The sequence below is a fragment of the Giraffa tippelskirchi genome, chromosome 4, assembly GCF_054371585.1.
Source record: "Giraffa tippelskirchi isolate mGirTip1 chromosome 4, T2T-mGirTip1v1.2.pri, whole genome shotgun sequence".
NCBI classification, from domain to species: Eukaryota; Metazoa; Chordata; class Mammalia; order Artiodactyla; family Giraffidae; genus Giraffa; species Giraffa tippelskirchi.
Genome location: NC_137278.1, coordinates 92,232,908 through 92,259,305, shown reverse-complemented (window position 1 = coordinate 92,259,305; position 26,398 = coordinate 92,232,908). Strand labels below are relative to the sequence as shown.

Genomic DNA, 26,398 nt, shown 5'->3' with positions numbered 1-26,398 from the left:
AATTAAACATAAAATTAAAAGACACTTGTTCCTTGGAAGAAAAGCTATGACCAGCCTAGACAGCATATTAAAAAGCAAGAGACATTACTTTGCCAACAAAGGTCCATCTAGTCAAAGCTATGGTTTTTCCAGTAGTCATGTATGGATGTGAGAGTTGGATCATAAAGAAAGCTGAGCGCCAAAGAATTGATGCTTTTGAACTGTGGTGTTGAAGAAGACTCTTGAGAGTCCCTTGGACTGCAAGGAGATCCAACCAATCAATTCTAAAGGAAATCAGTCCTGAATATTCACTGGAAGGACTGTGGCTGAAGCTGAAGCTCCAATACTTTGGCCACCTAATGCGAAGAACTGACCCATTTAAAAGACCCTGATGCTGGGAAAGATTGAAGGCAGGAGGAGAAGGGGACAACAGGGGATGAGATGGTTGAATGGCATCACCAACTGGATGGACATGAGTTTGAGCAGCTCTAGGAGTTGGTGATGGACAAGGAGGCCTGGTGTGCTGCCGTCCATGGGGTCGCAAAGAGTCGGACACAACTGAGTGACTGAGCTGAACTGAATTAAACATAAGGTTAAAAAACGTGTAAATGGGTCTTCCCTGGTGACTCAGGTGGTAAAAAATCCACCTGCCAATGCAAGAGACAGGGTTTCATCCCCAATCCGGGAAGATCCCACATGGCTTGGAGCAACTAAGCTCACATGCTCTACCAAAACCCACATGCTCTAGAGCACGTGTTCTGCAACAAGAGTCGCCACCACAGTGAGAACCCCCGAACCACAATGAAAGAGTAGCCCCTGCTCACTGCAACTGGAGAAACACCCTTGCAGCAATGAAAACTCAGCATAGCCATATAAATAAATAAACAAAAACAAAATAAAAAACAAACCAAAAAAAGTGTATATGCACCCACATGAAGGTGTACACTGCTCATCTTCATATGTGGGGAAGAGAGAATTCTGCACAATTTAAGAAGCTTCACAAGCTTTCTGCCACATCTAGCCCTCCCATGGGTTTGCGTTTCTAAGCACCAGCTTTTCCCTAGACATTCACTCCACATTGAATGCATTCGTTCAAATATGTATTGAGCACCTACTGTATGCGGGCCACTCAACAAGATGTCCAGTGCAGAACTGTCGTCCCGCCCACCCCCGCCACCACTGAGAGTTCAGGTGTAATTCTGGTTCCATGTTCTGATACGGGGTACAACTAACTTTGCAATTCAAGACAGTCTGCTGTTGAGCGTTTGCCAATGATAACATCCATATTCACTGACGGTTTATCTACTTTGTACTTAAAGCACTAACTGCGGCTGCTGTTCAGTCCTTAAGTCGTGTCTGACTTTTTTGACTCCTGAATCAGGCGTGGGGAGAACAAACAACTAACACAGATGAATTGGAAAACCTATCATCCTAATTCCCAGTTTGCAGGAAACAAAGCTCTGCCTGACACTATGTGTCATCCATGCCTATGACCATCAATGATGCTGCCAGCTATGATTCTCAGGAGGTGATGCTGAGAACTAGAAAGGCCACATGAAACAATGAAAGCCCTTCCAAGGAGCTAGCAACTAAACTAGATGCTTTTTGGTAGGATGAAACTGCAGTCAATAAGAGAAAATCAGGGACATGATCTTGGAGCCTCCACACTTCAAAATATCTAGAAGTGAGCTCCCTCAACTCCTTTTTAGAATGGAGAATAAACACAGACCAGATGGAAACCCATACACAGAAGAAAATCCTATAAGGAAGTCTTACAGATTCTTATTTTTGCACTTATTTCCTTACAGGAATTCTCTCTGGAGCCATCTTCAGGCTCTACTTTGTATTGTGCTCAGCCGTGTCCGATTCTTTGCGACCCTAAGACTGTAGCCCGCCAGGCTCCTCTCTCCATGGCATTTCCCAGGCAAGAACACTGGAGCAGGTCGCCATTTCCTTCTCCAGGACCTTCCCAACCCAGGGATCGAACCTGCATCTCCTAGGGCTCCTGTATTGGCAGGCAGGTTCTTTACCACTGAGCCACTTGGGAAGTCCCTCAGGCTCTACTTTAGCACAAAATAAGTGATGCTATGACTAGCCTATTTTTGTGCCATGAAACCCACACTCACAAAAACAATCTAATGAAAACTAAGCAAACCCTGGGCGTGTGGTTGTTTGCCTTTTGCCTCAATGTTGGCAAACACAGTCCATGAGTGTCTGCTTTTCACAACTACAACCTCCCTCTCCAACCTCAGCATGAATGCAAGGACAGAAGGTGGAGAGACTGGGCAGAGAGTGGCAAGGTTAGTGGAGGCGCCTGGGCGCCCTGCTCACCCAGTCCCCCAGGGCCCGCCAGAAGGAACTCCTGTCTCCCGATCCTCTTGACGATGGGCCGCCTCTCCTCGCTGCAGAACGGGAACAGGTCCTGGGCGGCGCCCGTGCTGTAGTTGAGGATGATGTACTGGGTGGTGAGGGCCAGGCACAGGAAGTGGCCATCCACGGCCACAGCCAGGGGCTGCTCCGGTGTGGACACCTCCCTGACAATCTGGACGCGGTCCTCATACACCAGGAATACCTGGATGGTCCTGCGCTTGACCGAGATGATGCACACCTCCACGCAGAAGGGGTCCCCGCTCACCGGGTTCTCATTCAAGGCGAAGGCCGTGGCCCCCTTGATCCGGGCACCCGAGGGCACGGGCTCCAGGCTCAGCATGTGGACCAGACTGATGCAGCCGTCGCACAGCACCAGCAGCCGGCTGAGGGCCGACGCGGCCCGCAGCTCAGTCACCGCCTTCTTGAAACCCAGGTGTCTGTGCAGCTGCCTGGTGGCCGTGAACGTGGCCGACCCGCCGGGCAAGGTCTTCTCCTCCAGCAGGAAGTGGTACACGAAGCAGTCGCTGGTGCCCACATAGAGGTTCCGGCCGCAGCACTCCACACACTCCAGCGACCCCCGGTCCCGGTCGCCCAGCAGCTGCTCCCGCTCGATGGCGGGGACCAGGGTGAAGGCCTTGGTGCTCATCATGTTGGCGGCGGCTCTGAGGGATGGGAAAGGAAAGGGAGGTTAGAGGAACGAGGGATGAACAGAACCGTTTCTGGGCATGACAAACAAACATCAATCCCCAGTTCTAACTTCAGAGAAAGGAAATCATCTGACACTTGTGGAAAATACTGAAAGAAAGACTTCTGACTTGGCCTTCTCCCACAGGCAAACAGAGACCCTGGCGGGAGAGCACACACGTGCCAACTCTCTTCAACAGTCATTCAGGCGCTAAGTCAAGTCTCTTTTTGAACCCAAGGATTGCAGCAAGCCAGGCTCCCCTGTCCTCCACTCTCTCTGAGTTCGCTCAATCTCAAGTTCATTGCCTCAGTGATGCTTTCTAACTATCTCATCCTCTGCTGCCCTCTTCTGTTGCCTTTAATCTTTTCCAGCATCAGGGTCTTTCCCAATGAGTCGGCTCTTCACATCAGGTGGCCAAAGTATTGGAGCTTCAGCAGCAGTCCTTCCAACGGATATTCAACTCTCAACAGAGCTGAGATTTATTATATGCAGAGTCTCCCTACAATGTTCTTCAGAAACAAACCTCGGGGTAGAAGAAGAGCACATCTACTCAACCCACAGACAACACAAGACAAACATTTTGGAAAAAGACAAAAATGATCGTCACTGATGTTCCCCCAAACCCCACCAGCCACCTGACTTGATGTCTGAGTGAACGGTGGGCACAGCTCCATGGTGGGGTTCACTCCTGCCCCCTGGACCTCACAGGAGTCACAGAAGCAGGGACCACACCCCCAGCTCCCTCGCATTCTTCTCACTGAGGCGTGCACATTGTCCCAGCACCGTGTTTGGCTCCCAGAATAAATCTGTTGGCGTGGAGCAATAAAGATGTGCCTCGAATCTCCAAGGCTTGCAGGTGGCGAGTTGAGGTACTTAACAAATTTGTGAGAAGGTCAGTTAATGGGCTACTCCCACTGGAAGGCACACTGTCCCAAACTTGAAGCCTGGGCTTCTTACTTCTTCCTCTGGAAAGGACTCTGGTTTCACAAATTAGAAGCAGCAGAAACAAAGGCACCAGTGCAATTCAGTGGGGAAAAATAAAGTCATTTCAATCAATGGGTGCTGGAACATGTGGTTAACCTTGAAAGTGAAAAGTCAAAGTGTTAGCAGCTCAGTCTGGTTTGACTCTACGACCCAATAGACTGTAGCCCAATAGGCTCCCCTGTTCATGGAATTCTCCAGGTAAGAATACTGGGGTGGGTAGCCATTCCCTTCTCCACGGGATCTTCCAATTAACCTCGGTTATCCCTACCTCATATCATTTCTTAATATAAAAATTAATTTGAGATGCATCAAGTTATTCTAAAAACAAAAGCTAAAACTACAATCTTCGTCACTAGAAAAGATAGGAGAACATCTTTGGGATCTTGGGGTACATAAAGATTTCTTAGGTTACAAAAATCACTAACCATAAAAAAGAAAAAGCTGGTAAACAGGATTTTATAGAAATTTAAAAAGTGTGTCCACTGAAAGACACCACTAGGGAAATGAATAGGCAAGGCCCAGACTGGGAGAAAAATCTGTGATAGCCATCTCAGACAAAGGGCTCACGTTCAGAAGAGAAAACACAATGGTCAACAGCCCTGGGGGAGAGATCAACCTGCAGCTGCTAAGTCACTTCAGTCGTGTCCGACTCTGTGCAACCCCATAGACGGCAGCCCACCAGGCTCCGCCGTCCCTGGGATTCTCCAGGCAAGAACACTGGAGTGGGTTGCCATTTCCTTCTCCAATGCGTGAAAGTGAAAAGTGAAAGTGAAGTCGCTCAGTCCTGCCTGACTCTTTGCGACCCCATGGACTGCAGCCTACTAGGCTCCTCCATCCATGGGATTTTCCAGGCAAGAGTACTGGAGAACCACATGTAATTGCAAACTATAGCTACAAGCAGACTTCATTTCATACCCGTCAAATGGACAACACCTCCCAAGTCTGATGACGCTGGGCGTTTGCAAGAATCTGGATCCACCGGCATGCCCCTGCTGCTGGTGGAGGCTTCTGGGCTGGCCAGACCACGTGGGTGATGGAGGAAGCCCTTGGCAACTGGGGAGCCAGGGATTCTCCTTTTGGCCTCACTGATGTTCAGCAGGACATGGGCAAGGAAGCTAGCAGCAGTCCTGTTTGCAACTGGGGGGAAATGGAAACCCCACAAGGATGGACGGACGGAGCACCACACAGCAGCGAGGGGATGCACTGAGGCCCACCCATGACTCGGTAAACCTCCCTGGAAAGGGGAGCTGCAGATGCTATATTTGGCCTGATACCTCAGGCCTTGTAAGATGCAGAAACATGGAAGTCCCAACTAATGTAATATTTAGAGTTTCAGCCCTACATAGTGAGATCATAAAGAAAAGTAAGGGAATAAAGAACAGAAACCCAAGGGTGATAGGATGTGAGTGAGCAGAAGCTTATCTCAAAGGTATTAGTCATGTCTGTTTCCCTACACTGAGTTGCTTTTATTACCACTCTCTACATCTCATGTGAATTGTGTTTTTTTCAATATATAAAATATTAATTTAAAAATATTTATAAAAAAACCCTACTCATTTCCCCAAACCAGCTTACCCTGGAAATATAACAGATACAGAGCCTTGGTTAAATAAGCTTGGTGTGCATGCATGCTCAGTTGTGTCCAACTCTTTGCAACCCCATGAACTGTAGCCTACCAGGCTCCTCCATTCATGGGATTTCCCAGGCAAGAGTAGTACAGTCAGTTGCTATTCCCTTCTCCAGGGGATCTTCCTGACCCAGGGATCAAACCTTCGTCAACTGCATTGCAGGTGGGTTCTTTACCGCTGAGCCACTGGGGAAGCCCTTAATAAGCCTGGCAGGAGTCATAAAATGCATGTTCCTTGTTTACAATCTCACTTCACGGAAACATTTACAACGCATGTGAACGATTTACTTGTCATTTCTTAGTTCATCTAAATCCAGAGCTTAGTTTATCTGAATCTGTATTTAGAAAGTCTGAATATTTCCATACATCCTGGGTTACTGGACGATGGGGAATGGTCCAGCAGGGTCAGAAGTCCTGCAAAGGGGAGTGTGGGCACCTTTTAGGGCCCCAGCCTCTTACTTCCTGATCTCTGCTCAGCCTCTGCTACCCCGGCCACACAAATGCCTCCACTTCTATCCACAGCCAGCTGGAGCTGGATGTTGTGTTACTCCGGGCCTGGCTTCCCTCTGCATTCTCTCTGAACTAAATCTCACCAAGGCCAGGCTGCATTAAAGGTCACCACGCAAAGAATAAATATGGAATAAAGGCAATGTTTGAAGCAGACAGATTATCTAGATGCAGAAACTGCCTAATAGACTCAAGGTCACAAGATTAAAGAAAGGGAAAGGACTTCCCTGGTGGTTCAGTGGCAACGAATCTGCCTGCCAATGCTGGAGATACGAGTTCAATCCCTGGTCTGGGAGGATCCCACATGCCATGGAGCAACTAAGCCCATGCACCACAACTACTGAGCCTGTGATCTAGAGACCTGGAGTCACAACTACTGAAGCCTGCATGCCCTAGAGCCTGTGCTCCACAACAAGAGAAGCCCCCACCATGACAAGCCCACTTGCCACACTAGAGAAAACCCCATGCAGCGACAAACACCCAGCATAGCCAAAAATAAAAAGTATAATTATAAAGAAAGGAAAAAAAAATATATATATATATAGAGAGAGAGACTCCTGATCTGAGACAGAAATAAATATATCCTAAAATAATGCTATGACAAAGTGCCATTGATTGAAATGGGATCCTCGCCAATGTCTATTTTTTGGAGGGCCTCTCTGGTGGTCCAGTGGTTAAGATGCTAAGCCAGAGAACTAAGATGCCACACACATTTGCTGAGAGGTGTGGCCAAAAATAATAGCAATTATTATTTTTCTTGAACCAAAGGACAGTTACCTCCTGTCATACAATGTGCAAATGATATGAGAACAGCCTTAAGATAGGCGTGGCGTCCTATGTGTCTGCAAAGAATCACACACTTGAGAATTACACCAACACTTTAAAATGAAACAAACCCTTCAGAGCCCCACACAGCTGTGTGTGCACCAGAGAGGCGTCACTTTAGAGGTAAAGACCCATCAGTGGGTATCACAGTCCTGTAACAGGAGGCTCTTCCTATGAATCCACTAAAGATGAATTCTTACCTGCATTTTAAAAAGGACCCTCTACCTAAAGTTGAGCTTCCCAGGTGGCTCAGTGGTAAAGAACCCGCCTGCCAATACAGGAGATGCGAGTTGGATCCCTGGGTTGGGAAGATCCCCTGGAGGAGGAAATGGCAACCCAATCCAGTATTCTTCCCTAGGAAATCCCACGGACAGAGGAGGCTGGCAGGCTACAATCCATGGGGTCACAAAAGAGTTGGACAGGACTGAGCAACTGAGCACACACGCAAGTGTATGTAAACATACATATATACACCATTTATACACACCACCTGTATACACATATATGCACATAGTGTGTGTGTCTATGTACCTATCCTATGGATCCTATAAAAGCAACAGCAACAGTTACAAGCAAAGTAGGGATCTGGGGAGGGCAGGGTAGGTGGGTGGTCTGGGTCTCCAGGGCATTGCCTTTGTAACATCTTCCTCAATCCTGGACTTTCAAACAGCTGTTAAGAATTATTGAGGGCCTTCTGGATGCTAGGCAATTGTCCCTTTTTACACATTCTTTTTCCTGAATGTTTAATTTCCCCAACAGCAGCTACCTGATCATCAAGACAAGATCCTGACCTCAAATTACCCGCAAGATTTGACAGCATGCTCAGTGACTCCTCCTTGCCCTTCTGCATGAGGCATTCCAGCTCACTCAAGGTAGCCCCAAATTAGCTTGCTACTTCTGCCTTCATTTAGTAGTACAGTGTTTTTTAATAAAGAAAAACGGGTTAGGTTTGCCACAGAAGAGATGAGTTGTAAAGTACAGGCCAAATTCTTGGGCAGTCTCCAAACACCTGGCCACCACAAATGATTAGTTTAATGTATTTCTAATGAGAACTGGGCTCGGGCCAAGATGAAGATGCTTAACCCATTAAGGAAAATTTCCTCGAGTTTTCTTAAAGGATCACAAAATTTTAATATTAGCATGAAGGAATAAGCCATAATGTTTTGTGTAAGAACAGAAAGGTTAGCTGCAAATCAGGCCTGCAAAGTTTAGCGTTTTTTAAACACTGATCTCTGTGCTTTTAAAACTTGTCCACTGGATCTGCTTGAAGGAGAAAGGGACCCCAGGCAAACCCCTGTTGCTGGAGGGTTAGGCAGAGGCTGAAGTGTCCTGGGAGCCTGCAGTGGAGGGCAAGCTGCCTCCAGGACCAGAGGGCTGAGGCTCACTGTCGAGTGGAAGAGAAAAGGCAGAGGAGGGACCTGCAGGTGAGGGCTACCACCACACCTGTCCCCCCATGTCTTTGTAAAACGTGCACAGAAAATGCGCATTCTGGAGTTCAGAGTCCAGGAGGGGTCTAACTACAGAGGCAAGCCCTCACTGGGTTAACAATTACTCAGAGCCGAGCCCATCCACTTCAGAGCCCACACAGCTCTGGCCCCAGGACTTCGTTTCTGTTTACTAACCATAATTTATCGAGCACCTACTAAGTGCCAGGCTCTGTGCCACATGCACATTCTCTCAATGTGTTGCACGTATCTTTTCTCATATTTCCCCGGTTTTGATTGAGGAAATTGAGGCTCAGAACGTCCAGTGAATGCCCAGGGCTCCCAGTTAGAAGGGGCAGGGGCAGGGTTTGAACCCACAACTCCATCCCCCCACTCTCACCACAGAGTAGCTCTGCCCCTGTTAAGCGAAGAACCCGCGGAGGCAGCAGGGCTGGCAGAAATGGAAGGAAAAAGAAAAGGAAGCAGCTGTCCAGCTCTTCCTTCCTATCCGACCATAAGGCTGGAGTTTCCTGCTGACCAACAGAGAAGGGAGGCCGGAGGAGGGGCAGTGGGCTCGGCGCCCCCTCCAGTCGTTAGCCCCGGGCCGGGCTACCGGCTCACACCGCGGTGGACCCTCCATAGACGTTCTCCTCGGGTCTCCACCAGCCACCACTGTCCTCACGGCTGCCTGCCCTCCCCGGGCGCTTGCTCAAGGATGGACCCCTGAACTCAATACGGCCTATGTGCATGAAGATGAGCTGTGTGAAACCCCATTTCCTGCAGCCAGCTAGGGCCTGGGGGGTTTCTGATGGTCATCCGAAGCCTTTGGCGGGAGTGATGGCAGGTGCGAGCAACCAGAGGTGGCAGCTCCTGTCTTGAAAGCCACATCTTAAAACACAGGAGGAGGGCAGAGGAGAAGCCAACTTCCATAGCACCTGCGTCCCAGAGCAGAACGGCGGCGAGGAATCCTCGCCTCCCATCACACACCCCTGCCCGGTCTCCAGACAGTCGGGCCCGAATGTGGCCCGGAATTTGCGTTCTCAAATCCCAGGAGCTCCAGGAAATGTCAACCACAGCGACAAAATGATCTCATGCTCGGGTGGAGGGGCAGGGGGCGCGGGGCGTCGTCCTGCTGGGCTCCTCCCCCCAGAACAGCTCACTCAAACCCGGACGAGGTCTCGGATCTTCCCAGCCCCGAACACGCGCACGCCGCACACCCGCCCGGTCCCCGCGCCGCGCGCCCACCCCCCGCTCGGCCGCAGTCCCCTCCTCGCCACCTGCCCGCGCGCACCTGCTCGTACCCGCTGCCCCCCAGCCCCCTTCACGCCCCCGCCCTGACCCTGGGCCCGCCTGCCCCGCGCTCACCGGCCGCGCTCCGGCCGCACAGGGCCCCGCGCCCCGGGCCGCGCGCTCCTGAGCCCCAGCCCCGGCTTCGGCTCCGGCCCGGCCCGGCCCCGCCGCTTCCCGTCACGTGGGTGGCCGGGGGCGGGAGCGCCGGTCCTCGTCCGGCCTGCGCCCCGCGTCGGCTTCAGACCCCTCCCTGGGCCGGGCAGCGGGAGGGGGCGCCCCTCCGGCCTCGGATGTCCCGGGTTTGGGGGGCCAGGAGCACCTGCCTCGGGGCTCGCTGGGGCGGTGGGCGGGGAGACGCGCCGATCTCCGCGGCGCACGTGCGGAGCCTGCCGGGCCCTGGGCGGGGTCGGTAACGAGGCAAGGCTGCAGCTGCCGGGGCCGCGTTTTCTCCTCCCCTCGGCCTGCTGGACACGCTCACCGCCCTATTTCTAGCACCGCGACAGCGCTGGGCAGTATACTTACTGAACAAACAAGTGAATCCACCCATCCCTCCATCCTGGGAAAGGCTGGACCGCACGGCCACCTGACGTAGTTGGACTGGAGGAGTGAGTGGATGGTGGCTGGCGGCCCCCTTAGGGCTGACATGGACTGCCGAGCACGAGCCGCCCGTCGCCCACCCCAGGCCCACAGCTAGCCCCGAGCCCCAGGGGCGGTGAATTCGCAGGGTGTCTTTACTGAAGGAGAAAGTCCTGAACTATTTACCCACTCCTTCAGGAGCGCCCATTGATAGCTATCCCTTTGGGTCAAGCTCCAGCGTAGAGTCCTAGGTTAGGATGGATCCATGGGCCTCTCTTCAACATATAGTCAAACTCCAATTCCACAGAGAAAAAGATTAAAAATTCCCTCTAGGGCCGTCAGTGCGCAATTATCAGCATATTAAAAGCCCAATTTCTCAATGATTTTCCTGACTTTAAGAAGCCCCCAAGACCTCAGCTTTCCTCTAGCCCTTGGAGAATATAAAACAAAGATGTCGTCCCCAATCTAGAGGCAGATACCAGCTACTACTCTGCTGCCTTGTTTCAAAGGGAGAAAAAAAATGACCCCCCAAAAAGTCAAATGAAGCAAATAAAGAATCATCAGGAATTAATTTTCTGTGTTACTTATGTCCTTCCCTTCTGGGCACACACATCCCACCAGCCCGAGTTTCAGTCCTGACCCTGAGGATCCAGCATCACTGGCCCAACCTCCAGGTGGGTAAGGGGTTTCCAGAGTGTACAGCTACCTGTGCTTCAAGGGCAAGTGCAGGTCTGGTGGAGCCAGGGAGCTGGAGGACACCCGAGTTTTCATCCATCTCATTTTGCCCAGGCTCATGGAGAATGTGTGACTGGTCATCAGCTCATCACTGGCCCACTTGGCCTAGAATCCACTCTGCCTTGTCGTTTCAGTGCTCTGCCATGCCCTGGCATGAGATTAGGTAGAGGTGACACCTACTGACTGCCAGCCAGACACAGGGCTAAGGGACTTACCATGGTGACCTAATTTAAGCAATATCCTTATGAAGTAGGCACTACTGATTTCTACATTGTACACAGGAATTAAACAGACACAAAGTGAAAGACTTCCCCTAAATTCCACAGAGTAAGAACCGAGCAAGGATAAGAACTCAACAACACGGTGAAATTTTTTATACATAAAAGTAAGCTCTGTTGGTTGAATAGTTTATGGAACATTTGTGTTCTGCTTTAAACAATCTAGGAGTGAACATGTGTTAAGAGGAGCAAAAGAAGATAATTCAGAAATAGTTATTTCCTTTTTGAAAAAAATTGTCATAAGATTCTTAAAATGGCAAACTCCACACGTGCACGTTATTCCATCTACAAACCTTCTTCCTGAAGTTTTTGAGAAGTCTATTTCACACGTCTGGCAGCTGTAACTAATCCATAAACATGCAAAGATCTGCACCTGGCTAATTCTAGACTCATGTTGTCTTGATTCGTCATATTTAAGAATATCAAAATAAAGTTTTCAAAGGAATTCTCAATTAACTTCATTTATGATACTTAAATTTTTGGCTGTGCTGGGTCTTCCTTGCTGCACAATGGCTTTCTGTGGTTGCAGCAAGCAGAGGCTATTCTCTAGTTGTGGTGTGCGAGCTTCTCATTGCGGTGGCTTCTCTTGTGGAGCACCGGCTCTAAGCTCACGGGCCTTCAGTAATTGCAGCACATGGGCTCAGTAGTTGCATCCCACAGACTCTGGAGTGTGGGCTTAGTAGCTGTGGAACAAAGGCTTTAGATGCTTGCAGCATGTGGCATCTTTCCAGACCAAGGATCAAACCTGTGTTCCCTGCATTGGCAGGCAGATTCCCATCCACTGTACCACCAGGGAAGTAATTTATTATCCTTATTAAATATCCCTTTGGTCCATACTAAACAAGTTATTCTATCGAGTGTGAAAAAGATGGCCTAAAAGATTAACGAAGATTAAGCATTGAATAATACAACTGAATTCTTAGTATTATACTGCTAATAAGAGAAATCAACACCCCAGGTTCTCATTATATATCTTGTTCATGATTCATTCATTCAGTAGACACTGAATCACTAAGGGTAAGCACTGTGTTGCTAGGGTGGAGGCAGGGGGCCGGGGTGGGGTGGTGGACTCTGTTCCAGAGGAGCTCATAACCAGTGCGGTGACGCTGCCAAGCACGACAGTGTTTGTTGGTTTTCCTCAGCTTTGTTCTTGTCAACTACAGGCCCCAAATAAAACTGTTAATGAAAACCTCATGATCTCTGAGGAAGGGGAAATTCTCATAATAAAACCTGAGCAGTTTCGGTTACTGTATAATACAGATAATACTGTTGTAGCAGGAATGAACTTCAGTCTACAAACTCACATGTGGAATAAATGGCATTTTTTTTTCTGTGAACTTTATTTCTACTTTAAGTCCCACTCAGCTGCCAGTGACAATAATCTTCTCAGAGGAGGCCAGCGCCCTTCCTCAGGGCTGTGTCTGGTTAGGGAATGTGTCAAGTGCTAGGATGAGGAGAAGCAGGAGATGTCTGGTCCTCACATCTCTGGTCCCGCATGAATTCAGAGGTGCTCTTTGTACACTCTGGGGTTTGGTTTTCAGTCTTGTGTTTTAGGTGCTGACAAGCCTGGTTTGAAGCCTCCAATCATGGTGTCTGCCTGCCTTGCAGGTCAGATGCCTGTAGCTTCCTTATTTCAATGTGGCAGAAGTCTCTTTCAGGTAGCCCTTCTGCCTATACACATTTGAAACATCACCTCAAAAATCGTTAGAAAGGCAAATTATCCCCCGCCCTACTTTTGCATCAGAAACTCTGATTAAAACACAGCAGACCGCCTGTTTTCAGAGGCTCCTCTCTCTAAGGCTCTTCCTAGGATGGAGTGAGGGCAGGCATTACCAAAGACCCTGTCTCTCCTTCCCCTGGAGTGGGGAGGGTGCTGGAACCTTACCAATACTTCCTCCTCTCTCACTCTTGATTTTATTCTTCTGCCCTGGGGACACTCCTTCTATCCTGAAACGTTTGTTTCAGAGGCACTAAGAGTTATCTTAAAGGATTTAGTTTTAACCAGGGAAGTACTTCTAGTTTTAAACCGGAAAATAAGAGAAGGAAAAAAATAAAAAGCACAGGTCTTACCTGCCATAAAACGTTTATGCTGATGAAGAGCCTGAGACATCAGGTTAAGTCCTGAAAACCACAGGGAGAAAAAAAACAAGAACCGGTAGCCACATTTCCAGGTAGCTAGAGGTAACAGGGGAGGGATTTGCCCTACTTTGGACCCATCTTCACAACACTGTGAGGGGCGTTATTCCCATTTCACAGCTAGGGAATAAACAAACGTGCGGCTGTGTCCCGGGGACTTCTCGGTTGCCCTTACTTTCATGTATGAGTAGGTTCATTCCGAGTATTATTTCGGGAACAAATACTTGAGTGCCTACTATGTGCCAGGCGCTTGGTTTCAGGGAGTTAAAGCCTCTCGTCTTACATCATATTGAAGGAAGATTAGGAAACAAACAATAAAAAGGTTCAAAAAACAAAACCAAGAAGCTTTCAAACACTACCCACCATATTTACACTAACTTCTATCTGCCTCCCTCGCCGTCTTCCCGCGATGCTGCCCTTGGACTCCCATTGGTCTCTGTCTCTGACGTCAGAGGAGGCGCGACCAGGCGCGACCAATCGTGGCTCGTGAACTTCGCCTTTCCCTCACTTCCTGCCAGACTGGAAACTCCAGTTTCCTCGGCAGGGAGCTCTTTCACTTCTTTATGCCCCCAGGGATATTCCCCGGTTAGAGCCTGCCCAGCACCCTAACCTGTCCGGAGAGGCGGAGCGCGACGCGCGGCACATACTGACTATACACCCGAGGCCGCCGCGCCTGCCGTGACGTCACTTCCTGGACGCTTGCTCGCGGGAGACTTGTGGGTAGTCGGCCGGGGTCTCCTGGCGACGACGATGGCGGGGGATGTGGGCGGTCGCAGCTGCACGGATTCGGAGCTGCTGCTGCATCCGGAGCTGCTGTCCCAGGAGTTCCTTCTCCTCACCCTGGAGCAGGTGCGGCGCGCTGCTGCGGGCGGGCCTGCTTCGGGGAGGCCCTGGGACTTGAGCTCGCCCCGAGTAGTCCTCGGCGGCACCCGACACAGCCGCTGCCGCCGTGCCAGCCGCCAGGTCTAGCCGTTCTCCGCCCCGCGCGGACCGGCCGGGTCTCCGCACTCGCCTGTCGAGAGAGAGAGGTCCTCAGAGTTCCAGGAACTCCTGGGAGTTAGGAATACTCTTCTGGGGTTCCGATGGCTCGGAAAGGGGAGTCCAGACCCCCGCGGCCTGGGTGTGATCAGGGGCCTGCCAAGAGGAGCTGGGGAATGTCGTGGAAGAACGGGAACGAGGGGTGGCAGTCCCCGACTGCCAGCCTGGAGGGCACCGGAGAAGTCGTCCGTTTTCCACACTCACAGAGTTCAAAGACGGGGAAACTGAGTCCCAGACAGGTGGAGTGACTTCTCTGTTCACACCGCCGTTAGATGGTGCAGCCGGAGAACTCAGGGCTCCTGGCTCTCAAAGTAGCGTTTGCTCTTTTTCAGCTGTTGTGGCCTCTGATAGCAGAAGAAAAATAAGACCAAAAAAAAGTGATGAGTTTTGTCGTACTCTAGAGCACCGGGAACTGTGTTCAGTGTTGTGCGGCAGCCTGGATGGGAGGGGAGTTTGGGGGAGAATGGATCTGTGTATATTTGCGGCTGGGTCCTTTTGCTGTCTACCTGAAACTATCACAACATTGTTAATCGTCCAGTATAAAATAAAAAGGTTTTTTTTTTTTTTAAGTGATGAGTTTTGTTTAAAGTGGTAGAGAATTGCTGAAAACTTTGGGGGGTTTTAAGTGGCATGTTTTGTTGTTTTCCTTTTGTTTTTCCCCTCAGTACTCTTCTTTCTCTGGTTTCCTCAAACCCGGGACCCCTCACCCCCACCCCCCACCCGGGTAGAATTTTTTAGAGATAGCTGCTACCTTTTTTCTCTGATTGTGAAACTTTTTTAGGTCCCTCACAATCACCCCAGGGTGTGTGAAAACACAGACTGCAGGTTTCAATCCACAGAGTTTCTGGTTCAGTAATTTTGAAGTGTGGCCTGAAAATTACCATTTTTAACAAGTTCTTGCAGCTGGTCCAGAGATCACAGTTTGAGAATAGGTTTGAGGTCTGGGTGGTGAGCTCCAGTTTAATATAGTTCCCCAAGTAGGGAAACTTGGGGAAGAACAAAAGGGGTGAGACCTCCAGCCCGCCCATCTGCTCATGACAGTAACTCTCTAGATACCTTTCTGACAGGATGGAGTAACTTATCATTGTTTGCTTTCTTTTGTCTTTTTGTCTGGTCTCCCCAGACAGTCCCCCGTTTTTAGTTGCATTCATAGGTTAAGATGCTGCTACAGGAAATGGCCTTTATGCCTCCTGTGTGGGTTGAGCAGTGTGGACTGCTGTCCTTGTCATACTGAGGACATATAACCATTGTCTTTAAGATGAAGCTAGACAGAAAATTTGAAGAGCTTAGCCTTTCTATAGTACTGCTTCTTGCAGCATCATATAGGATATTAGGTGTGTGTCCAAACATGAAAGTGGTTTTATACTTGTTATTTAAGCACTCATGTCTTACTCTGTTAGATAGGTAGTTAAAATGAAAGCTGTTGTTTTGAAATTACTTTTGCTTCCTTTTCCACAGAAGAACATAACTGTTGAAAATGACGTGAGAGTAAACAAAGACAGTCTGACCGACCTTTATGTTCAGCATGCAATACCACTGCCTCAGAGAGATTTGCCAAAGAATAGATGGGGGAAAATGATGGAAAAGAAGAGAGAACAACACGAGATAAAAAATGAGACAAAAAGGTACTTTTCTGTGGTTCTGGTTATTGTTTTATATGACTGACCAATCTTGCTTTTCTTTTTTTCCCCAGGTGAATTTAGGTAAAAAAAATACTTACTCGGCTACTGTTTATTGAGCATCAGGCATTGTGCTGTAGCGTAAATAAAACTGACCAAACTCCTTGCTCATATTTGAATTGGGAGAAACACAATAAAAACGTTAAGTCACATACAGGACATGCTACACTGGTAAATGCGAAGGAGAAAGGTGAAATGGGAAGAGGGATGACAGCTTTCGGTGAAGTAGCCCGGGACAGCCTCACTGAGAAGTGACATTTCAGTGGAGAGACCTGTGGAAAGTAGAGGGTGAGCCAGGTTCTGGGCCGAACACGAGAATCGGGTCAGGGATGTGTCCACCCGATGGCCAGGAGCAGCCAGGAGGCAGGCAGGGCCGAGCAGGGAAGGCAGTGCAGAGAGATGAGTGCGGGAAGACCTTGGCTCTGCTCTGAGATGAGCAGCCGTTGCAGGATTTCGAGCAGAGAGATAATACCATCTGATGCACATTTTAAGAGGTTTACTCTGGCTGCTATACTGAGATGTGGTTTAAGGTTGGGGGAGGGTGATGGAACCAGGCCGGGTGTTGTTCTATAATCCTGGCAGTAGACAGTGGTGATTTCTGGGGGAGGTACGGGACTTGGTAAGAAGCATTTGGGGTCTGGTTGTGTTTTGGAGGCAGAGCCAACAAGATTTATTAAAGTAGGAGAAAAAAGTGGCGTCAGATAAGGCCATGAGGTCTGTGAATAAAACAGAAATAAAGAGATGGTTGTATCACTTCCATAAACCCCAGAAAAGTCCAGAAAATTTTAAATTCAGAAAAATTTTCGTAAAACCACAAGCAGATGAACTTCCTTTTATACATTTAATTAATTAGCATAGTTAGTTAGGACGAAGTATCTTAAGATTTCTTAAGTGGCCTAATTATTTATTTTCCTGTGTCTATCTCATTACGTGTGGGTGCTGTTGATTAATTGCTGAATATTTTTCTTAGAGCCTCACTGTCCTAGGCAGTGCACTACAGACAATGGGAGAAGATGGAATGAGAAGGCTGCATAAGGAGAACCTTAGGTCTGAGTTAGTGGTTTTAATCTCTAGTGACGAAGAAAGATTCCTGACTGATAGGTGATTATTTCCCACTTCTGAGAATAGCAGAAGAACATAACACCTGTGTTGTGTGTGTAATCTTTTGGAGCACAGATGTGTGTACAGTCTTAGTGTTGATTGGAATACAGTCAACTCAGCATGAGCATATTTCTTGTAAGTGCCCGAGATGGTGCTGATGCTGCTGGTCCCTAGTAGTGCTTTCAGTTGCAAAGCTGAAGTGTTTTTCCTAATAACTGGTTGTTCAAGTTCTTTTAACATGTTTAATTGACAGTCCCCCTGCTCCCTCCAGACGTTTGTTTCACTTGAGGTCTAATTAATACTGAACAAATGAATGCTTTTATTATTTATACTTATAATTAAGAGTGGAAATACAGTTTTCAGAAACTAAATGTGAAGACTTGCCAGTTATAAACTTAAAATTATATAAATGTTACAGTTAGTTTAGAAAATGCCTAGACTTTAAGGACTTTTAATGAGTGAGGTCGGATGTCCTGTCAGTCCATTGTTTGTAAGCTGTCAGTATGGTGGTTTAGTGTAGTTTTATAGTTTGTTAGCCTTTCTAAATAATCAGTGATACACGGGCAGGATAATTCTGTCAACAGGATGGTAATTTTTAAAAGTTAAAATTTTTTGTTGTTGTTCAGTCAATGAGTTGTGTCCAACTCTCTGTCCATGGACTGCAGCACCCCAGGCTTCCCTGTCCTTCACCATCTCCCCGAGTTTGCTCAAACTCATGTCCATTGAGTCAGTGATGTCATCCAACCATCTCATCCTCTGTCGTCCCCTTCTCCTCCTGCCCTCAATCTTTCCCAGCATCAGGGTCTTTTCCAGTGAGTCAGTTCTTTGCATGAGGTGGCTAAAGTATTGAAGCTTCAGCTTTAGCATCAGTCCTTCCGATGAATATTCCAGGTTGATTTCCTTTAGGATTGACTGGTTTGATCTCCTTGCAGTCCAAGGGACTCTGAAGAGTTCTCCAGCATCACAGTTCGAAAGCATCAGTTCTTCAGCACTCAGCCTTATGTATGGTCCAGTTCTCACACTGGTACATGACTACTGGAAAAACCATAGCTTTGACTATAGGGACCTTTGTTGGCAAAGTGATTTCTCTGCTTTTTAATATGCTGCCTAGCTTTGCCATAGCTTTTCTTCCAAGGAGCAAGAGTCTTTCAATTTCATGGCTGCAGTTACTTACCATCCACAGTGATTTTGGAGCCCAAGAAAATAGTCTATCACTGTTTCCATTGTTTCCCCATCTCTTTGCCATGAAGTGGTGGGACTGGATGCCATGATCTTAGTTTTCTGAATGTTGAGTTTTAAGCCAGCTTTTTCACTCTCCTCTTTCACTTTCATCAAGAGGCCCTTTGCTCCTCTTCAGTTTCTGCTGTTAGAGTGGTATCATCTGCATATTTGAGGTTGTTGATGTTTCTCCCGGCAATCTTGATTCCAGCTTGTGAGTCATCCAGCCTGACATTTCGCATGTTGTACTCTGCATATGCGTTAAATAAGCAGGGTGACAATATACAGCCTTGATGTACTCCTTTCCCAATTTTGAACCAGTTCATTATTTTATGTCCGGTTCTAACTGTTGCTTCTTGTCTTTTATGCAGGTTTCTTAGGAGAAAGGTAAGGTGGTGTGGTATTCCGAGAGTTTTCCACAGTTTGTTGTGATCCACACAGTCAAAGACTTTAGCTTAGTCAATGAAGCAGAAGTAGATGTTTTTTGGAATTCTCTTGTCTTTACTATGATCCAGTGAATGTTGGCAATTTGATCTTTGGTCCCTCTGCGTTTTCTAAATCCAGTTTGTACATCTGGAAGTTCTTAGTTCATGTACTGTTGAAACCTATCTTGAAGGATTTTGAGCACTACCTTGCTAGCATGTGAAATGAGCGCAATTGTGCAGTTGTTTGAGCATTCTTTGGCATTGCCTTTCTTTGGGATTGGAATGAAAATTGACCTTTTCCAGTTCTGTGGCCACTGCTAAGTTTTCCAAATTTGCTGGCATATTGAATGCAGCACTTTCAAAGCATTGTCTTAGGATTTGACATAGCTCAACTGGAATTCTTCTCACTAGCTTTGTTCGTATAATGCTTCATAAGGCCCATTTGAAGTTTTAGGGTTAGTTGATGGATTGATGCTCTAAAAATAACTATATCTTCTATATACATGAAAAATAACTAAATTTTTGTTGATAAATGTTGTAAAGTTCAAAGCAGTAGAAAGTTATTTCATTTAGGGTAAACACAGAAAACTTCATTTGCAGTAGTCCTACTTGGATTAGTCAAATCTTTTTTGATCATTTTAGCTTTGAGTTCCAGGGAACTGATTTGCCATTCAGAGAGCATTTTTCATGAATACGTCTCTCTGATTTCAGGGGTAGCCCTGCAGATGGGTTGCGGAAAAGACCCCTCATTGTGTTTGACGGAAGTTCAACAAGTACAAGCATAAAAGTGAAGAAGACGGAGAACGGGGATAACGACCGGCTGAGGCCCCCGCCCCAGGCGAGCGCTGCCAGCAATGCCTTTAAAAAATTGTCAAATTCGTCTTCCAGTGTTTCACCCCTAGTTTTGTCTTCCAATTTGCCTATGAACAATGAAATGGAACACAGTAATAATGACACTAAACAGAACCATGACTTAACGCACAGGAAAAGCCCTTTGGGCCCTGTGAAGTCGCCACCTTTGTCGCCTGTGGGAGCCACTCCCGTGAAGTTAAAGCGAGCTGCTCCCAAGGAGGAGGCCGAGGCCACGGTGAGTGCCTCCTGGTGCTCTCTGCACCAGCTGCATGCCTGGGGTCTGCTCTGCCCCATGCTGCTCTTCTGCCCGTCAGCAGAAGATGTCTCGTTGGTACATCTCATTCCCTGTGTGTGGCCCTGAGATCCATGATAGGCTAATGTCTTCTAAAGTGCACTCAGTTTATTTCTGCTTAAAACATGTAAAGGGAGTGCCTCTTGGGCACTTTTCCTAGATTGTCGTCTTGGAACTAAAGGAGAGAAGTAGTCCTGTGTTAGCAAGACTCAGAATGTTAACTCAGTTGTGCAGGGTTGCACATTTATTAAGCGGTATTGTAGATGTGGACCTTGAGTCTGTCTGTTTGGCACTTAGCTTAAAATCACACCAGAATCTTTAGGGTTTACCAGTTGCCTCCCCTCCCCCTCACATGCATCTGTCTTTAGGAGTATGGAGGTGGTTTGGGAGACTCTGTTAGGCTCCACTAGACTTGCCATCTGAATGCTTGCGTTTCAAATGGCAGATCTGTATAGTTGCCAGAATATATTTTGAGTTTAATTATGAGATTTTACCTATATACATGTGCAGTTTTATAGCTTTTACTCTTTGTCTTAGTTCATTCAGGCTGATATTAACAACAGACACCACTGACTGGGTGGCTCCAACAGTAAACATTCATTTCCGACAGCCCTGGAGACTGGAGTCCACAGTCAAGGCAGATTCAGTGTCTGGTCAAGACCCACTTCCTGGGTCAGAGTCGGCTGCTCTCTCTGTGGCCTCTCGTGGCAGAAGGGGCAGGATGCTCTCTGGGGTCTGTTTTATGGGGACAGGCACTCATCCCCTTAATGACATACCCACCTCCCAGATGCCCTCCTCCAGCACCGCCACCTTGGGGGTCAGGATTCAACACAGGGAGTTTGAGGGACAAAGGTATTCAGTCCACAGCATTCCTGTATATTCTTCGGCTTTGTTATCATCTTCGTGTTCTGTGTCAGAGATCAAGACTCTGAGTAGTTGAGACCTAAATAGCAGACCCCAGAGAGAGAGCTGCAGTGACCTGACCAGCCCACAGTTCTCGTATCAGTTCATCTGTTCAGACTCCTTTCAGCCACCCCCTGCAGTGGGTACAGTAGCTGTTCTCATTTCACAGATGAGGAGGAAGAAGCCTCGATAATTTAAACAAACTTGTCTAGGGCTCCAGTCAGTAGGCGCCAGTCTGTAGTTGAATTCAGGTCTGCTTGACCCCATGCACTTATAATGACGCCACACTGCTTCTGTCCTCAGTCAGTCACTGCTGGGGGGCAGGGGAGAGGAGAGGTGGAAATGTGAGGGAGGACCTTGAATATTATGGTCAGTGAGGCAGTGAGCACTGAGGGTTGTTTTCCCCCCCCCAATCTCTTGGAAAGCATTTTCCTTCTCAGAAAACTTTTATTCTTTCAGAGGTATGACTTTTCTTTTAAATCTTGTACTGAGATCTTAGACTGTGAGGTTGGGGTGCGATGGGCCCTGCAGGGAGGAAGCAGATCTGGAGTGGCTGTGGTTCTCAGCTCTGAATGCACCTGGGGTGGGGGACTTCCAGCAAACCCCACTGGGGTCAGGTGCCGGAGTCCTGCTCCAGCTGGTCCAGGGGTTCCCGTAGGATGGACGGCGTCAGCCAAGAGAAGACACAGCGAGACTAGGCAGGTGTGAAGCAGCCTCTGAGCTTTATTTTTCAAAGGGAGCTTTTATATCTTGAGTTGTAGAGTCATGCCAAATCAGCTTAACGGGTTGGCAGTTTTTGACCCTTATCGAAACCAGGATATTTTTTGTATATATCTTATTTACAAAGGTCTTAAGTTGTTTACATTATCTTCTGGCCTGGAGGCCTGCTAACATCTTTATGACTCTTTAGTGATAAGGGTTGATCATGCACTGGAGAAGGAAATGGCAACCCACTCCAGTATTCTTGCCTGGAGAATCCCAGGGACGGCGGAGCCTGGTGGGCTGCCGTCTATGGGGTCGCACAGAGTCGGACACGACTGAAGCGACTTAGCAGCAGCAGCCAAAACACTTGTTTTTTAAAGAATATAGGCACAGTGGATTATGACAAAGAAAGGATTCATTAACTCAAAGGTTTAAAGTAAAACCTGTTTTTTGTAATCTATCTTTTGCCTTGAGCTTAACAGAAAAGAATGTGGTCCCATAAGGTCATGGTACAGCAAGCTGAAACAATGTAGCACAAAAGTCAGTTCTTTAACAAAAATCACCAGCTAAATTAACAACTGTCTTATTATTTTTATATTAAGGCTAAACCTTTATTTATATAAGTCTCTAACTATTATACCTTTATTATACAGGCTCAGGACGTTAATAGCAAAAACATAGCAAGTAAATATATATCGAATAACAGTTTTATAGAGTAATATTTCTTACGTTTTCCAATAGGCTTTCTCCCCCTCCAAGGGTTCTGTGCCCATTGGGACCTTTTGTGCATACAGGCTCTCAATGCTGTTTATTGTTGAGGAGCAGTCATGCACATTAGCTCTAAAGGCACAGGCACATTTATCAAGCAAACTAAGATGTTAACAAGAGTTTAGATTAAAATACTCTCTTTTATGGATAATCTTACAGAGCGCTGCTGTTCGGGGGGCATGTCGATTAGAGTTTTAAATTGACCTTGTTAGGAAAGGATCAGGGAAGGCCTTCTGCCTAAGTCACAGAAATTAGGGAGCAGTCTATTATAGCAAGCATCAGAAAGATATCATCTTTAAGGTGAGCGCCGAGGCAGCTTATCGAAATCCCTGAGGCCTGAGTTGCCTTGCTCGGCAGGTCTTCTCCTCATGACCTCGTCATGGGTGGGATCTCGTGTGCTGGCTCCCGGCCTTCAGGGTCGCATCCCAGCACCTCCTGAGGGTGCTGGCTGAGTTGGCTTTGGGGCGAGGTCCAAGCCTGGGCATGTTGTCTGTGCCCTGGGCCAGTCTGGCCAACAAACATCTGAGAACCACAGCTGTAAACACAGGCCCAGCCTGGCCGCCTTTCCTGCCGCCTTCAGTTCCTCCAGCAGGTGGCAGCAGGGCGCCACCGTTCCTGAATCAGGGGTCAAGTCTCTTAGTGTAAAATATGCCTTTGGGGTATCCTCTGACATTGCTGCAAGTGTGCACTGATTTCTGCTCCTGTGTTTTCAGATTAACCTGAAGCCCCCAGAAGCCAAGAGGAAGATACAGCATGTGACATGGCCATGAAGGAAAGTTTCCAAAAATGTAAATATAACTGTAACTGTAGTTTTTCAGGCAAGTTCTCATATATTGACAGTATTTACAGAGATCTTGATTATTGTGGAATTTTCTTAAGAGGTTTAAATTAGGTTCAAAAAAATAAAGTCCTTTTCTTTCCCTTTCTCCCTCCTTTCCTTCCTGTGGGGGAAAAAATCTTGCCTTTCATGCTCTGATTAGGAAGGAGTTTCTTTTTAAACAAGTGGTTTAGTAAAGTCATTTATGTTGGCCCTAGTCACATAATTAGCTGCAAGTCTGGTATAAAACATTTGGTGAATTTTAAGAATTATGCTCAATTGTCCGTTTTGGTCTTTGGGGAAATTTGAGGGTTTTTTAAACTCAAATACTTTAGAAATTCACAATTTTCATTTCTTTTCCCAAGCAAAAGAATATAGCAGTTCATCACAGTATTCTAGTGAACACTGCCAGGCTCCTTTTCAGGGTTCCTCATGGAGAGCATGTGTGTAGTGCTGCCAGTTACCTGCTCAGTATTCAGGTAACACTGCTGTCCTTGACGCTCATGTTGCCTCTTTTCATAGAAACCAAAAGGGAACCCAGTGCTTGTTACTGCTCCTTCTTCCCTTTAATTGTGAGTTGATTTATGGAGAGTAGACTGCCCAGCTCTTGGACGCTCCTGTCACGTGGTCTTGGCAGCTCTGACCTCCCTCTCGGCCGGGAATCACTCCTTCCTGGGAGCATAATCTTTTCCAAGTGAAGCTGACTTTAAGCTCTTCAGGGGAGTGGTCGTGTTGGAGGTGGTACCTGACGGCAGGAGACTCGGGGGTAAGAAGAGGGGGTAGAAGGCCAGAGCCTGAGGACCCAGGAAGCCTGGGAGACAGCCAGGGGGGCTCAGTGCCACGTGCAGTTGGCAGGAGAGGGGCCGCTGAGTTGGGGGGTCACTCAGAGCAGCGCGGGGCAGTGGGCGGTGCCCAAGGAGGCACTAGAGGTTTCGTGGTGTGTGGAGTCAGCGGGGAGACATGCTAGCCTCCTGTTCATGAGTTCCCAGGTCCACTTGCCCTGTGTTTCTGACCCAGGTCAAGGGTACTTCACATTCTTCCCTTGTATGAGTGACCCTCAGATTGGAGTTTTGCTTTCAAGCAGTTCATCCCTTTGTTGATTTGTTAAAACAAGCATTTTAGCTCTTGAATCGCCTTACAAAACATTCATTCAGCCTTGAAGATAGGTACTATACCCAAACTTTAACCCTACAGTTTTCAGCCTTTCTGCCTTTATCCAGACGATAAATCCGTACACATAAGATTAAACTGATAGACGCTAAGTGCTGTGTCAGTTGTTAATGTTACGGTAAATTGTTAAAAATGCTTTGTTATCTGCAGGGCTGACATTTGGGTAAAGGACAACCATAATCCTATACATACTGTGTGTTAAGGGAGATTTTGAAAGTGCAGATTTTAGGGTAGAATGACAGATTATATTTTATGTTCTGCTGTCTCCTCTCCCATCTGCATCTCTCTCCTAGTTAAAAGAGAGTTCGCCACTTGACAGTTACGTCAGTGGAAACTTGTTTTTAGTTACTCAATAAAAATAATTTTTAATTTGTATATTTAACTTACAGAGTAGGTTGGTAATAACAGCTGAACTATGTAACATTGTTGCTTCAAATTGAAGTTTATATTATGAACATTCAGCGTCAGTGCTCATATAGCAGCATATTATTGAGCTGTTTTGAGTTTGAAGAGTGGAGAAGCCTCGGCCAAGTATTGCGGGTCACATTCGCCAAGTCCGAGCACAGAGTGGGCACAGCTCCACGGGCGATGACAGCGGCCCCAGGTGTCGCCTTATGGGCTTGCTCCAGGCCTTGACCTGAGCAGCACACCTGTGGCTGACCCCTTGCTCCTTGACGTGGGCCCATCTGGTGGCTTGGATGAAGTGAGTGGAGGGAGGGTTGTCAAGTCAGGTGGCTCCCGGTGTGGGCACATGGCTACTTCCTAAGCACGTGGGCTCCTATGCTTCTCCCTCTTGGCTCCCTGTTTTCCTTTTTCTTACTCTCCTCTCCTATAGTTCTACTTTCTCTGTTCCTTCTCCTTCACCCTATAGATCCTGAACTCCAGGCTTACATTGATTTGCAAGTTGTATTGCTTGGCCCGCTGATCACTGGGGCCAGAGCTAGGTGAGCCCCATCCTCCTTAAGGACCACAGATGCTGGTGCAGGGGTCTGAGAGGGTCTGTCCGCCCAGTGGCTGAGGCGGCGGACAGTTCACCAGAATCGCTTTGGGCAGCAAACAGGCACTTTGCAAATACCACTATGAGGCCATCATATTTCTGTTAGTATTAAAATTCTTCAGAATTGTAATTATTATTTGAAATAGCATTTTGGTTGACTTAAGTTTTGAGAGAGGATTCTAAAACTGACCTAGAAACTCATTTGATAGCAACAACCTTCTAAAAACTAACATCAAGTGAAACTGCCCATAGGTGAAATCATAGGTCTGTCAGAGCATCCTTCCTCTGTTGATTGCTGTGGAACTTGTCATCCTTAGAGGCTCCAGAATGGCCATGATGTTTTAAGTGTGCTCTTTTATTAAATGCTTGTTTTGTAATTCGGTACAGAGAGTTTAACCTTGTAATGTACATTTTTGTATGTCAACAGTCTTTTAAGTAGCCTTATCCTTATTTAAATAAAAGGAGTAAAATTACTGAGTAGATCTGTCATTCATAACAAAAATAAAATGTAAAAACACCATAGTGATTTTATTTTTTTTGACTCTATAGAAACTTGTTGTTTATTCCTTACAGTACAACCTTCTGTACCTGGATCGACTTCTCAGGCCTGGTGCCAGTAGTCTAGCCGTATCTTGGGCCCGCGGGAGGGGCTGAGTGGGGGTCCTTGGGCTGCCCGCTGACCCCTGTGCTTCCAGGGGCAGAGACACCAGCCCCTACGTGTGTCCTCTGTCAGCTCTCCTGGCAAATGGGGACTGACCAGAGGTTCAGATGAGGGGCGATTTGTTTTTGGAGTAATCTTGAAAAAGTTATTTTTTATTTTTTTTACTGATGTTTTACTGTTGGAAACTGAGGATCTAAATTAACTAATTAATTTGGAAAAGCCTCAGGTGACTTTCTACCTTGAACTTAAATGTGGATCTTTTTTTTTGGTCTGGACAGAAGAGACCAAAAAAATCTCATTTCCATTTAGATCAGTTTTACCAAAGTGCCTTTTGCTGACTGATGTACTCTGTGCTGTCT

At 47.4% G+C, this 26,398-nt stretch overlaps 2 protein-coding genes across 7 annotated transcripts in view; one reads left to right on the top strand and one right to left on the bottom strand.

Moving 5' to 3' along the window:
- Nucleotides 1-14,399, bottom strand: part of TGFBRAP1 (transforming growth factor beta receptor associated protein 1) — a 36,118-nt gene extending 21,719 nt beyond the window's left edge. For 2 of the 5 annotated variants that reach the window (XR_014083678.1, XM_081596250.1), the window contains exons 1-2: nt 9,767-9,851; nt 2,311-3,011 (exon numbers count right to left, since the gene is read on the bottom strand). Coding sequence is in view for 4 of the 5 variants with exons in the window: in XM_081596250.1 (XP_081452376.1) it covers nt 2,311-2,998 (688 nt within the window). In the remaining variant the exon portion in view is untranslated. Of the gene's footprint in view, nt 1-2,310; nt 3,012-9,766; nt 9,852-13,350; nt 13,402-13,591; nt 13,823-14,063 lie in introns of those variants that run through there. The other 3 variants (XM_081596252.1, XM_081596251.1, XM_081596253.1) reach the window with 3 other exon arrangements.
- On the top strand, nt 14,147-25,851 carry C4H2orf49 (chromosome 4 C2orf49 homolog). 2 transcript variants are annotated; one of them, XM_081596259.1, is made up of 5 exons: nt 14,147-14,265; nt 15,913-16,079; nt 19,589-19,715; nt 19,842-19,964; nt 23,108-25,851. In XM_081596259.1, exons 1-5 carry the CDS (start codon nt 14,167-14,169, stop codon nt 23,162-23,164), a joined length of 573 nt encoding a protein of 190 aa, XP_081452385.1. In that variant the 5' UTR covers nt 14,147-14,166; the 3' UTR covers nt 23,165-25,851. The 2 variants fall into 2 exon arrangements, with proteins under 2 accessions (XP_081452385.1, XP_081452384.1); XM_081596258.1 differs by having other exon boundaries at nt 19,589-19,964.
- Nucleotides 25,852-26,398: the final 547 nt, after the last annotated feature.